This window comes from Sycon ciliatum, chromosome 9 (assembly GCF_964019385.1).
Source record: "Sycon ciliatum chromosome 9, ocSycCili1.1, whole genome shotgun sequence".
NCBI classification, from domain to species: Eukaryota; Metazoa; Porifera; class Calcarea; order Leucosolenida; family Sycettidae; genus Sycon; species Sycon ciliatum.
This window is the reverse complement of record NC_088651.1, coordinates 13,839,815-13,853,031: the sequence shown is the minus strand read 5'-3', so window position 1 is coordinate 13,853,031 and position 13,217 is coordinate 13,839,815. Positions and strand designations below refer to the sequence as shown.

The 13,217-nt window shown below is 48.4% G+C and overlaps 2 protein-coding genes and 1 non-coding gene across 3 annotated transcripts in view; 2 read left to right on the top strand and 1 right to left on the bottom strand.

The window, feature by feature from the left end:
* The window catches only part of LOC135824276 (WD repeat and HMG-box DNA-binding protein 1-like), a 30,596-nt gene extending 29,834 nt beyond the window's left edge, over positions 1-762 (top strand). Inside the window, exon 17 of the mRNA XM_065337008.1 lies at positions 653-762. Within this exon, the coding sequence (XP_065193080.1) occupies positions 653-762 (110 nt within the window). The remainder of the gene's footprint in view (positions 1-652) is intronic.
* Positions 763-974: 212 nt separating this feature from the next.
* Positions 975-13,217, top strand: part of LOC135824275 (WD repeat and HMG-box DNA-binding protein 1-like) — a 20,551-nt gene continuing 8,308 nt past the window's right edge. The window contains exons 1-5 of the mRNA XM_065337007.1: positions 975-1,062; positions 4,974-5,120; positions 5,630-5,817; positions 8,786-8,867; positions 12,497-12,662. Of these exons, the coding sequence (XP_065193079.1) occupies positions 1,027-1,062; positions 4,974-5,120; positions 5,630-5,817; positions 8,786-8,867; positions 12,497-12,662 (619 nt within the window). The 5' untranslated portion in view covers positions 975-1,026. The remainder of the gene's footprint in view (positions 1,063-4,973; positions 5,121-5,629; positions 5,818-8,785; positions 8,868-12,496; positions 12,663-13,217) is intronic.
* LOC135825408 (U11 spliceosomal RNA) lies at positions 1,915-2,039 on the bottom strand. The gene has a single exon (XR_010555076.1). It is a non-coding gene; the product is annotated as a U11 spliceosomal RNA (small nuclear RNA).

Sequence of the window (13,217 nt, the reverse complement as noted above, 5' to 3'; positions counted from 1 at the left end):
AAGAGCGACATCATCCTCTCTCTCCTCTCATCTTCCTCTTCTCTTCTCTCTTCTCTCTCTCTCTTTCACTCTCTCTCGGGGGGCTCTTCTCTCTCTCTCTCTCCTCTCACTCTCACTCTCCTCTCTCTCTCACTCTCTCTCTCTCTCTCACTCTCACTCTCACTCTCACTCTCACTCTCTCTCTCTCTCTCTCTCTCTCTCTCTCTCTCTCTCTCCTCTCTCTCTCTCTCTCTCTCTCTCTCTCTCTCTCTCTCTCTCTCTCTCTCTCTCTCTGCATTTGTGTCATTGTGCAAGTACTCAAGTAATATGACCAAGAATCCAGAAACAAAGAGTATGCAACTGTGATCTCTTTTCTATGGGCCAGATGCGCGGTGAGCTGCCTTCATTACAGCATTCAGCTGCAGCCGCACTGCGGAAAATCAAACACCGCACTTTCCCTCTGGTGTGAAATGAACTTCCGTGCGGAAGTGGAGTTCACGCGCCAAAATTTAGAGATCACGTAGGTACTGGAACGAAACGAGAAGAAACGGATGGGCTCGTACGAGAATTTGTGGGTTTGAGTTCATGCTCTCAGAGCATGGTGAAGGCAAATTACATAATGAAAGGCACATAACCGCAGTTGCATACTCTTGTTTATGCGCTCTTGTTATAGCTTTAGGCCCTATCCACACTACAGGTGTGAAAGGTAGTAGCGTCCTCTTTCAAGTGGCGTGCAAGTGCACTTGCATCCACACTCCCAAGAACAGCCGGCGTGAAACGTGACTTTTGAGGAGCGCCCACGGGAATTTCCCCTCATATTCAAAAAATTTTCTCAGAGAGCTCCACATTGATCTAAAAGAGAAATCATCGACTCAGAAATTTGTTCGTGGAGGCTTTATCTTGTTGTTCCTACCTATGTCTCCCTGTTTGTTGCGATCCTGGTTTGTATGCGGCTGGACGACCTGGAGTGCTACATGCGCTGGTAACTGCTGCTGTGGCAGCTGCACTGCCACTGGCCCCTGCAAGCATTGCTTCATCCAGTGCATTATGGTCGGTGTCATCGCCAAAAGACTGGCCCCCATGGTGCATGTTGACGGTGTGTGGTGATGGTGATTGTGCAGGTATCACAGGGGTTGGTGGCGCACTACCACTGGATGGGTTTTCAAGTGGGCTTGAAGAGCTGGCCACTCCAAAACGAAGAGGAGCTGGTCGCTGTAGAGTCTCCACGGCAGTTTCAGTGGGCAGGGCAGCGGAGTTAAGACTCGTGATGGGGCCATATCCTGGCACCAATTTGAATAGTGAGTGCCAGGTCTTGAAATTACCCCAAGCTCTGCAAGCAGTTTCCAGATCTATGTCGGCATCGCCGGAATCTTCGCCTTGGAGCACCAGAGCCGGTAGCGGTGTGGCGGCGATATTTCTTGTACTGCTCCCTGGCCTTGGTACGAAGGTTGTCCAGCTTGTTGTGAACAATCGGCACTGTTATCTCATTCTGAAATTTATCGACATACAGCTCGCGGCCGAATAAATTCAACTTCATGGCAATCTCCTTCTCCTTCACCGACCGCTTTTTCATCGTCCCATTGCTCGCTTTCTGTTCTGCAGCCCACAGCTCAATGAGCTTTCCTTCCAGCTCTTCGCAGAACACAACCCTCGGCATTTTCTCAAGATACTTCAACAAATACTGCAACAACTAGCTACTTCTGAAACCTGGAAAAGCTACTTGAAAGTAAAAAGTGGCCTTGTATCGGGGTTCGGAAGTTCCTGATTACGTTCAAGCAACTTTTTCACTTTCGCGCCGTTTCCCACGGTTCCCCATGACAAATTACAAGGAAAAGCGACTTTGTACGCGGTTTTTGTTGTAGTGTGGTGTGTAGTTTGGATAGGTCCTTAGGAGCCAAATCCACCAACTTTCTTTCTTTTTTTGATATTGAACGGTGGGGCGTCAGCGTAACAACAGCCAACAGCCACCGTGCTCCAAAGATTTTGTGTCCGAAATCTCTTGATGGCGATTCCGAAGAGCATCAGAGTGCCCTCTGCCACTGACGGCAAACACCCTTTTGCTGATGATCTGCCTGAAGAGGTGTTTTATGTAAAGTCTTTGTTCAGTGCTGATCATACCGGTATCCTCTCGCACCACCAAACGTTCACCATTGTGGCCTCTGCCATAATTTTTATGGCAATGTATTTCTCCATTCCGTTCCTACTGCCTTTCGCTCCGTTTTGCGCCCCGGGATGCGTTGCCGTGGAAACGTGTCGAACATGGCCTTCATACATATTCCGTTTCAGGATTGTTTTCCGACTTTCCTGTATGGCGTTTTCTCCCTGTCACTGTCGCCTGCCGTCCCTCCCATTTTCGCTCCAGTATTCGTTGCCATGGTAACGAGTCGAAATAGCGTTGCTACATGTATGTATCACGTTTGAGAATTGTTGTTTCCCTTGCTTTTATGACATTGTTGTCCCCATCACTCTCCTCCTGCCTTTCTCAGCATTTCGGCATGCCGCCAGGCTGTTCCCATGGCAACCTGTCTATGCGTATTTTATTTGAGTTGCTTCTCCCTTTTCTTGTGGTACTGATTTTCTTCATTTCACTCATACACGTGTATACCGTAAAGTACCGTTGATCCCCCCCCCCCCCCTCTCTAATTCCAGCCCCCTGTCGATTTTCTACCTGTGAAGCGACTTCGGCGTATACAACGAAAATACGATGTTGAACCGACGCATGCACTGCTGTACACAAAATTTGCCAATCCAGGATGAAAATGTGCACAATCCAGCACATCGAGTCTGAACTTCTACGTTGTTGTCTATCGTACTGCTCTTGACAGCCTTGATCGACTTCCCGCCCCCTGCCGAAAATCCAGCTGGGAAGCGACATGGCGTGGGGGGGGGGGGGGGGGATCAACGGTACTTTATGGTACATGTATTTATCACTTTCCCTCCATTTTTTGAGACATGAGAATTGTTGCCATGGCAATACACCTACTGTGCATTGTAAAAGAAGGATGCACTGGCGAGATTCGAAGCCAGCACCCCTGTCTTTCCTGGACAGTGCCCGATTAGTAGTAGTGATGCAATTGGATATACACACCTGTGGCCCCTTCTTGCTATTTTTTTCATTTGAGACTTGTCTTTTCTTCTCCCTACAAGATTAGAGAGGTTCCGCACTACGTACAGTTGAGGAGCTTTACGTAAATGGGCGGGAAAAACCCGTGAATTCGCGACTTTGCACTCCACTTACGGAAAGTTTTCGGGGCTCTGATAACGGAAGTCCGCATTAGTGGGTTGGGGTACAAGTTTATGGCTCTCTCGCCAGGTCAACCCGGCCGTACACTGCCGCGTTGCCCAGGGCAACTACATGATTCGGAAAAAAACCCCATGGCGGAACAGAGATCTGCATGCAATGTACAGTGAAACCCGGTAGGAAGAACACTGATGAGAAACTTTCGCTTTGGAAGAATTAGAATGGACCGATTGCCATTTGTACAGATCCACGAAATCCCGTAGAATCCCGTAGACCCGGTAGGGTGTTCATTGTGTGCTATGCATGCGCATTTGACCTTTTTAGCGTCATAATTCAATGACCAGCAATCGCTTTTCCAGCTTCTTCACTTTGGTTAGAACTAATGACTAGCTAGATCTTTGTCAGAAAAGGATTTCGTATGAAATTCCTTCAGGCCCCATTTCTTGGTGGGAATAGCAGAAAACACAATAGGGTCCTGCACATTCAACACCCTTCCGGGTCTACGGGATTCTACGGGATTTCGTGGATCTGTACAAATGGCAATCGGTCTATTCCAAAAGCTCTCTTGGATACACCACTGTGTATTCACTGGGTATACGATATGGATAAGAAGAACTCCCGTTATTGCGAACAAATACCATCGGTCCCTTGGTGTTCGTCCTAAAGAAGTTTGACTGTTCTTTTTAAAAGACTTTCCGTAGATCGACTACGTTTTGTGCTAACGGAATTACTGTATGGCAGGAAATTTTCGGACGGAATTTATTTTCGTACGATTTCGTACACGGCCTCTTTTGTACTAAAATTAATTCCGTACTAAAATTTGTTTTTTCTTCAGACTTTTCCCGTTTGTGTCTTTCCCTCAATCCAGTGAATAAAATTTGTTCATGTGAAATTATGTACACTATACATGCGTACTGCTTGCGAACATGAGCATTTAGCATGCAGCACTGTACGAAAATAGAATCCGTTGAACAGTGCATTGCTGATCCCAGCGTACTCACATGCATTTTTTTAATTTTTACTATGCAGGTGGAATCCTGATAATTCGAATATGGCTTAATTCGAACATACCGCTTGATTAGAAGTTTTTCCAGGACCGATTTCTATCAATACGATTCCCACATAAATTTTTCTGATAATAATAATAATAAACACAGCTCGCATCTTTCCTGAACCTGTTAAACAGGAGCAGAGTCGACGCATCTGTCAACAGTGTCAAGCCAAGTTAGTCTATCTCCTGCAGCTTGGAGAGCGCTCTCAATAATGATTAATAATAATTCAAACCTAAAACAGGACATGTCCGGTTAATTAGAAGTCCCACGGATTCCACTTACATAGAAAATGTGTGGGGTTCGTGCTGATAATTCGAAGTTAGCAAAGTCAAAGTGCAATTCGAAGTTCACTGTACACTGTACTGGTCAGTTCAGTTTGCATGAGCAGGCTGTGCCGGTCAGTTCAGTATCCGTGAAACCTGTGTCTAAGGTCGGACCGTCCATAGCGCCACTCTGCTTGGCCATGAGAGCATTTTGACATACGTATTGTGTTGTGGGTTCATGTTTGGATAATTAGAATGTCCGGATAATTAGAAGATTTTTTCCTGGCATTTTGAGGTTCGAATTATCAGGATTCCACCTGTATTCACATACCCAGCTCGAAAACAACTGGGAAAAACAATGATACTGAGACTAGACTCATGCAATCCGTATTTGGCAATGCGCAATTGGCTTATTGTGGATTGGTTGTGCTTGCACAGGGTGCCCAAGAGAGGCTGCTAGCTCAGACTATGAATGCCTCAGCACAGATCAGGGAACAGCGTAAGGCCATGAAGTCCAACGTGGCCAAGCAACAGCCACCGTTCCAAGTCTGTTCCACGCCCAGCAGGCAGCACACGTATTTCATGGTTAGTGTTCTCCCGCGCGCGCGCGTGTGTGTGTGCGTGTGTGTGATTTGCATATTTGCGGGCTTCTCTTGCGACGGGCGTGTGTATGGTGCATGGTGTGTGTGTGTGTGTGTGTGTGTGTGTGTGTGTGTGTGTGTGTGTGTGTGTGTGTGTGTGTGTAATTGTGTATTGATGTTCTTTTGAAAAATGCCGTAGCAACGCAGGTATTTTGTGAGGGACTTGGTTTCGTAGTTAGTAGCTATGTGTCTGCCCCCCTCCCCCCTGCCCCCCTCCCCCCCCCCCCCTGCCCCCTCCCCCCCCCCCCTCCTGTAGTGTTCTTTTCTGTGGTGTATACGGCAGTGACAAAAAAAAGAAGCTTTGAAAAGGTTTGATTTTGTCTTTGTTCGATCACAAGCTTTTGCGTGCGTGTGCGTGTCCACGTACGTGGTGTGTGTGTGTGTGTGTGTGTGTGTGTGTGTGTGTGTGTGTGTGTGTGTGTGTGTGTGTGTGTGTGTGTGTGTGCATTGCAGGCGTACAACGACGTCGGCGTGATCCGCTGCAAGAGGGAGGACAGCGCCATGAGCATGCTGGACGTGGAGTTCCACGACACCAGCACCTACCACGCCATGCACATCAGCAACACGTCGGACTACGATCTCGCCGCTCTGTCCGAGGAAGCGGTTGCCTTCGCCTGCTCGGCCAGTGGCGAGGGAAAGAAGTAAGATTGATGGGCAGGTGTGTAGCCCACATGGAGCAGGGGGGGGGGGGGGGGGGGGAGAGCACGTGCACCCCCCCCCCCCCCTCTAAAAAAATTCGACCAAGGTTCAGCATGCACATAATGACCATAAATGACATGCACCAGCCATCCTACACATATGCGGCCGTGCACCCTCCCCCCCCCCCCCCCCTCCCCTTAACCCTTTAAGTGCCATAAGTGGTTGACAAGATTTTCCTGTCAAGTGCCACGATCAGCTGAGCAGGAGTACTTTCTGAATGCCACGGTCAGCTGGTTCTCACCCTTCCCTCAGTGCCACGCAGATTTTTGCAATTGTGCTATTTTACAGTTATAAACTTCAGGACGGCAAGTGATGGTGATATATTGCTACTACTCAAAGATAATGTATACATGATATGTTCAGAATATCATCAGCAACATGTTTCAGAGCTCAGCATGCAGAAAAATAGTAATGCCAATGAATGCAGCAGTGTCAAAGTGAAAATAAGTCAGCAAGACGGAAATGCGCACATACAAACTTAGTTTGCAGCAGCGGTACAACGTAGCAAAAACTGCTTGTGGTATGGAGATAGTTGCTAAATTTCACAGCAGTAGCGCAAGGTTATGCACTAGTCCGCGTACCGTACTCTGTAGTCGTGCAGGGTGTGAAAGCGCTGGAAGCATTCACCGGGACACATCATGCGTACGCACTGCACGCACTGCCAGCTAGTTTGCTTCCGGTGGTCCGGTCGTCTGCTGCACACAACGCAGTCTCGCTTCCCTTCAACAGCTAGCTGCGTACAAAAGTGTCGCTCAGTTAGCCGAGCTGTGTCCACATCGTCAGTAGTTGCTGGTACAGATCTGCGACGTGGTTCACCAATCGGCCACTGTGTTTCAGTGAACAGGGAAGCGATGAGCGCCTTGTGGAATTCCTTTCCGTCAAGGTCTTTGCCTGTCATTGCGTTGTAGATTATTTTTGCGTTGTGCACCGAAATTTCCAGCAGCTGATGGAAAAGGATCAGGTACCAACGGCGGTGACGATGCGGGAATGCGTAGTAGCTCAGCATCTGATCCGCCTCGTCCACGCCGCCCATCAAACTGTTGTAGCTGGCGATGCATGATGGCTTTTTCACGGACCGAACTCCTTGAGGCGCACGCCGGTCGCGAATATCTACATCGACAACTTCACAAGAGTGAATCGTCGAGAGAACTGTCACTTGCTTCTTGTCCGGCCAGGAGCATGTGAGAACTGTTTCATCTCTCCAGAATCTCGGCGGCGTGCCCTTCTTTTTCTTGTCCTTACATGCTGGTGGAAGCCCTTTCCGATTGACTCTCACTGTGCCGACAGCTCCCATTCCACGGCGCGACGACAGCCACTGAAATAAGGTAGGTGACGAATAATAATTGTCCATGTACACTACGTGCCCTTGGCCGAGGTGTCGAACCAATTTCGCCACTATCTGACTGCCCTTCGATGTGTCGGCCATGGCTACGTCTCGGCCCTCGGCCATATCCTTGCCGGTGTACAGAGTCCACTCGTATATGTATCCCGTACCCGGCTCCGCAAGGACGAATGCTTTCACGCCCCACTTGGTCGGTTTGGCCGGCATATATTGTTTGAATGATAGGCGACCCTTGTATGCAATCATTTGCTCATCCACAGACACATCCCTCTTAGGGTAGTAGGACAGTCTGAAGCGCTTGACGATTATGTCCAGGAATTTACGAATCTTGGCGAGAGGGTCTCGATACCTGCCGTGCTCGTCATACTCGATGGTTGTGTTATCCACGAAATGAAGGCACGACAGGATCAGTTGGAAACGATTCCTGGACATAACCTTGGCAAATCCGGGTGTCTGGTAGAGCCAGTCCGTCGTCCAATGGTCTGCCAGCGCTGGTTGCTCCACGATGCTCATGGCGAGCAAGAGTACGAAAAACACTTTCATCTCGCGTGACGAGATGTCATGCCACTTGCGCATCCGGGAGCTTGGAAAGTGAGCGCCGAGGGCTTCCAGTTTTCGCTGCGCATACAGATTTGTTTGCGTGACGGCTATGTCCACGGCTTCATCCGTGAACATCATAGCGAAACAGTCTGCCGGCGAGATGTTTTCATCGGCCTGTGCCGTTGGCCCACGTTGGCGAGTTACTCCCGGCAGCCATGCACTCGCATCCGCGGTGTCGTTGTCAGCCGTGACGGTCCGCCAGTTCCACACTCGCGGTTGTTCTTCGTCGTCTTCGTCGCTTCCTTGAAGGTCGCTATCGTCATCTTCGCTACTGCCGACATCGAAGCCTTCGAACTCAGACTCATCAGACTCACCGTCAAAGATTCTGTGGATTTCACCGTCAACTTCCTCCTGTGTCATCTCTACCTCTCGCGCTGCGCCTTGAGTCGCCATTGTCACTCGAAAGTGTTTGAGTTTTGAACGAGCGTTTCTCGCTTTTTATAGATACGAACACCCGGTTTTTTCTATTGAACTAGATACCTCCACCCACGGATAACGCCAGGTCAAAAGCGTGGGACGGAGCTACAGACCTCTGGTACTGTAGGACACGTCCAAAAATACCCCTCCGTCGGGCTCTTCATAGAGCCTTGGCATTCCCACACAGAAGTGTGTCGGACTCTCTACGTCGCCCGTGGCACTGTAAACTAGAAGTACACAGGGCTCATTTCGGCAGCCGTGGCACTTGACAGGTGACAAGCCAGGGGCTCTTTTCGTCGACCGTGGCACTTAGAGGGTTAAAGGGGGACCAGCTACGCTGCTGCCGGGATGCGTATTTGTTCAAGTCACGCTTTTGGGGGCATGCAGGTATTAGTGGACAGTTACAACTGGTGACTTTCTGGCCTGGACTTGGTTGTTGGCGAATGCTTTCCGGTAGGCTTTTCTAGGCTTTCGAATACGATTCAGTTGCAATGCGTGTGTGTTCCTTTGTGTTCCTGTGTGCGTGTGTGCGTGTACGTGTGTGATTTCAGTAAGCTGGAGTGCCGTCACTTCAGTGCCTGGGATGGCGCCAAGGAATGGTCCACCGTCATGAACAAGAAGGAGAGTATCCAGGTAAGTGTGTCAACCATTGCTGCTAGCATGTGTTTTATTGAACGCACAAAGCAACGATGATGTGAATACAAGGAGAGCAAAGAATTCAAAAGATGAACAGCAAATTGATTTAGCAATGAATAAAACTAATTGTGCACTCCTATCCATGTATAAAAAAAATTAAAAAGAAAGAATTCCAGAACATTTTCTTAAAATGGCAATAAATAAGATATATTGTGCACTCATAACAACAGCAAAAATGAAGAAAGTCAAGTTCATTTTTGCTGTTGTTATGAGTGCACAATTTATCTTATTTATTGCCATTTTACGACTATTGTCTCCTCGTCGATTGTTTAAGAACATTTTCTCATGAACATTCTAATTGTTTCATTTTAATTGTTTTATACATGGTTAGGAGTGCACAATTAGTTTTATTCATTGCTATTTTACGACTGTTGTCTCCTCGTCGGTTATTTAGCAAAATTGATTGACAGAGATTATGAGTTGCAACAGTAATGTTTGTACTTGTAAAAGAGAAAGAAAAGAAGAAGAAAAACTCCAAACTGAAATTGCTGCTGCTACTGCTGCTGCTGCCTAGCACGCCATGTGCAGTGTTGCTCAATAACATCCGATGGCAGGAGTCAAAGACAAGCAGACGCCACGTCGTCCTACAGTCCATTTTCAACTACAGTCAGACCTCGCTTAACCGCACACAACCGTTTTCCACAAAAATATCCGGATAGGCAAGGGAACCGGACAATCGAACACACATACTGTATGTATGCATGGCATATGCTGTAAATCGGGAAGTATCCGGATGAAAGAGGACGGGATAAGCGAGGTCTGACTGCACTGTACTTCAGTCAGCCCTTGCACCTCACTCTGTCGACTGTGTCTTTGCACCAGTGGCGTAAGTTTCACATACTGTAAAGCGACAAACTTTCGCGGCGGCTAAATTTAGCGTTTTGCAAAAATGGACCAGTTAGCGGCGATTAATTTTAGCAATTTTTACCTTCCACCGAAAACCTTCAAGAATTTTATTTTACGAAGCCTCGGAGTGCGCACCCCCACTGAAGATTGGGGGTGCGCGTTATACAAAGGTGCGCACTATACTCCGAAAAATACGGTACATGAAGAATGAGAAAAGAAATCAAAGAATGGAACAAGAAGAAGGAATCAAGGTTTCAAAGAGAACCATAAGGTAATTGCTACTACTGGTCTATGTACATGACTGAACACTGTTATTGCTAGTAAGTTGCAGAGATATTACTGCTCATTACTAGAACTACCGCTAGAAATACAGTCCAGAATTCCAGCCTTCCGGTCAGCCCAGCTTTACGCACGCTGCTGCATCCGCTAATTCGGACATGGCAGTGATGAGCCACCTGGCATGCCGTGGCTTGACTGTGGACGCATTCAGATCGACCTTGGCTTTGTCAATTGACACACCATCCTTCAGCGCTGCCTCGACCTCTGCTGCATACCAGTCGGCAAAGAGTGCCTTCATTTTGCCCTTGAATTGGTCATTGAAGGTGAGGTCCAGTGGCTGAAGCTCACCAGTACAGCCAGCCGGAATAAACACCTGGTGGATGTTGTGCTTCTTCAGCTTGTCCAGGACTGAAGTGCAGCGGTGCGAGGCAAATACATCAAAAATCGCCAAGGCAGGTTGCGACCCTGATAGTTTCAGCTTCTGTCGCTGCTGTGCAGCATATGGCACCACGACGTTATCCACAAACTGCAGCATGGTTTCCTCTGTGCTCCAGTGAGAGGGGGAGTGGGTGACATTCCAGTCATCCGGGAAGTTCACCTTTGGGATGACACGCCGGAGTTTTCCCAGCGTAGATGACCTGCGGAGGAAGCAACGCGCCAGCAGCAGATACGCAGACGAGGATGGTGATCTCCCTCTTGTCGTCCTTGCCGACAACGCTGACCTGCTTACTGCCCTGCTCAGCCAATGTCCAGGAGTTGACAGGAACCAGCTTGGTCCCTGTCTGGTCCCAGTTGATGATCAGTTCTGCTGGAATGGTGTGCTCCTGTACAACAGTCTTGATCCACTGATGGAAATTCGATTTCTGCTGGTCGAAGTCTTCAGGGAGCTTCCTAGCCTTCGGAACGAATCAGCCCAGTCCTTGGTGATGTTGACATGTCCACCATTCTCTCTCAGAAGACTTGGCTTCTTGTGCGCAACGATTCCGCGCGCAGCTGCTACAACAATACTCGTGCTGACACAAGCACCAGCGCTACGAAGTGCGCGGATATAGTCCGCCACTTCCGCGTCCAGGTTGCCCAATAAAGTCGGACGTCCTTCATTTCCGTGAGGAAGAGCAGTCATCTGGTTCGGGTCCTTGACATCTTTTAGTGTCGCCAAGTACAACTTCTTACAATTCCGAATTGTGCTCTCGTTGATTTTGTGGCCAGCCTCGTTCGAGAACTTGTCAACCGCTGCCTTGTTACTGAATGCCGCTGCATGCCTGCTCATCTTTGCTCACAAGCTCGTCGGAATAACAATGGTACTTGGAGCGTTTCCGACTTCCAGGAGCTTTGGCCAGTTCCTCCATCACGGATGCATTTGCCGCCGCCGCTGCAGTTCCGCTATCGGCAACAGGGAGAAAGGATGGCGTGTTCGAAGAGGGATCATCGGAAGACTTACTCTTCGAAATGCTGAGCCACTGGGCGATACTCACGGCGATAAAATTCAAAAGACTTCTTCGAGCAGTACTAAAATCTACGCAACAGCAATCTGGCCAAACTCTCCAACAACACTCTCCACAACACTGAGACATTCTCCAGTCGATCGTTGTATTCTCTTCTGGTTCAAGTCGCCGTACTAGCAAGTGTTGTTACGTTCCAAATAATTGCAACAGCTGCGTACTTTGGATGTAGCCGCGCAACCATCAATCAGCGCTGTGAATGTACAGTCAGTGCATGCAGTGCATGTACATTGTGCAGTCAGTGAAAGCAGTGAGTGATACACACGCGCGTACCATGTACTTAGTACAGATCTGTTGCAAAAAGATCAATCATCGCGTACTGCAGTGTACTGTAGTACATACACAAAATTTCATATTCGCGTGTCAAACTTTCGCGATTCGACCCTGCTCGCGAAAATTGCGAAAGTTAATCGCTCGCGAAAGTTTGTCGTTTTACAGTAATTATACGAGTATCTATACCCATGGTGTGCCGATGAGTCCACTAAGGACGACACCTGTCATATAAGAGACGTTCTGCACTTTACGTGAAGTTGAGCAACTTTACGTAGTGGGCGGGAAAAACCCGTGAATTCGCGAGTTTGCACGCGACTTACGGAAAGTTGTCTACGTAGAGTACGTAGATAGGGCTCTGATAACGTAGCTGGTCCGTAAGTGGATTTGGGTACAAATTTATGACTCTCTCCCCAGGTCGATCTGGTCGTACACTGCCGCGTTCGGAGTTGTCAAGGGCAGCTACGTGATTTGAAAACTCCGTATGGCGGAACCCAGATGCGCATGCAGTTTACGTAAAGCTTTCCGTATATCGACTACGTTTTTTACTAACGTAATTACGTTATGCGGAACCTCTCTATTGTCAGCAGGTTACGTACTTGTACTTGCATTCGCTGCATTGTGAATCATTAGCTACTACTGTAATCTTCTGCTTTGCCTCTTCGATAGAACCTCACGGTTGGCTCAAGCTTTGTTGCCGTGGCAACTAGCCGGCAGCTGCTGCGCGTGTGGACGCTGAGTGGAGTGCAGTCGTTCATGGCAACGCTGCCGGGGACGGTCGTAACCATGGCAGCACATCGTGACCTGCTGGCAGTCGCGTACCATCATGGTATTGGTGAGTTTGATATTTCAAAGTTAACGTTCTCTTTCTCTTTGTACAAAAGGCGGATTATAAGTTGCCTCTGGGGAAGATTTCCTCAAGCTGCTATTCAGGCTGTATTTACATGAGAGTTTTCAACCCGGGTGTGGGTTGAGTTCGACCCGGGTCAAATTTCAACCCGCCATGAACACAGATCGAATGGTTCGTCTGCATAATGCAGTGCGCTTGACCCGGGTTGATCAGGAGAGGGTTGAAATCGAGAAATCGTACTACCGTACTTCTGCACGTATTTCGCGCCAGGCTGGCATAGCATTACTGCACAGGCAAATTTCGCACGAAAGTATTCACACGACCACACGGGACTTTAGAAGTGGACTTTTGTCGGCAGATCAGTAATTGCCCCGGGTCAACTCTCTTCATGTAAACTCCGACCTCTTTTTTCCACCGTACTGACTTTCAAGCCAGGTTTAAATTTCTCATGTAAATGCAGCCTCAGTTTGCTGCGATTTGCCATATTATTTACACTGCCCGGGTCAGGTTGGGTACAGCAGGGAACCGTGCAGTGATCTA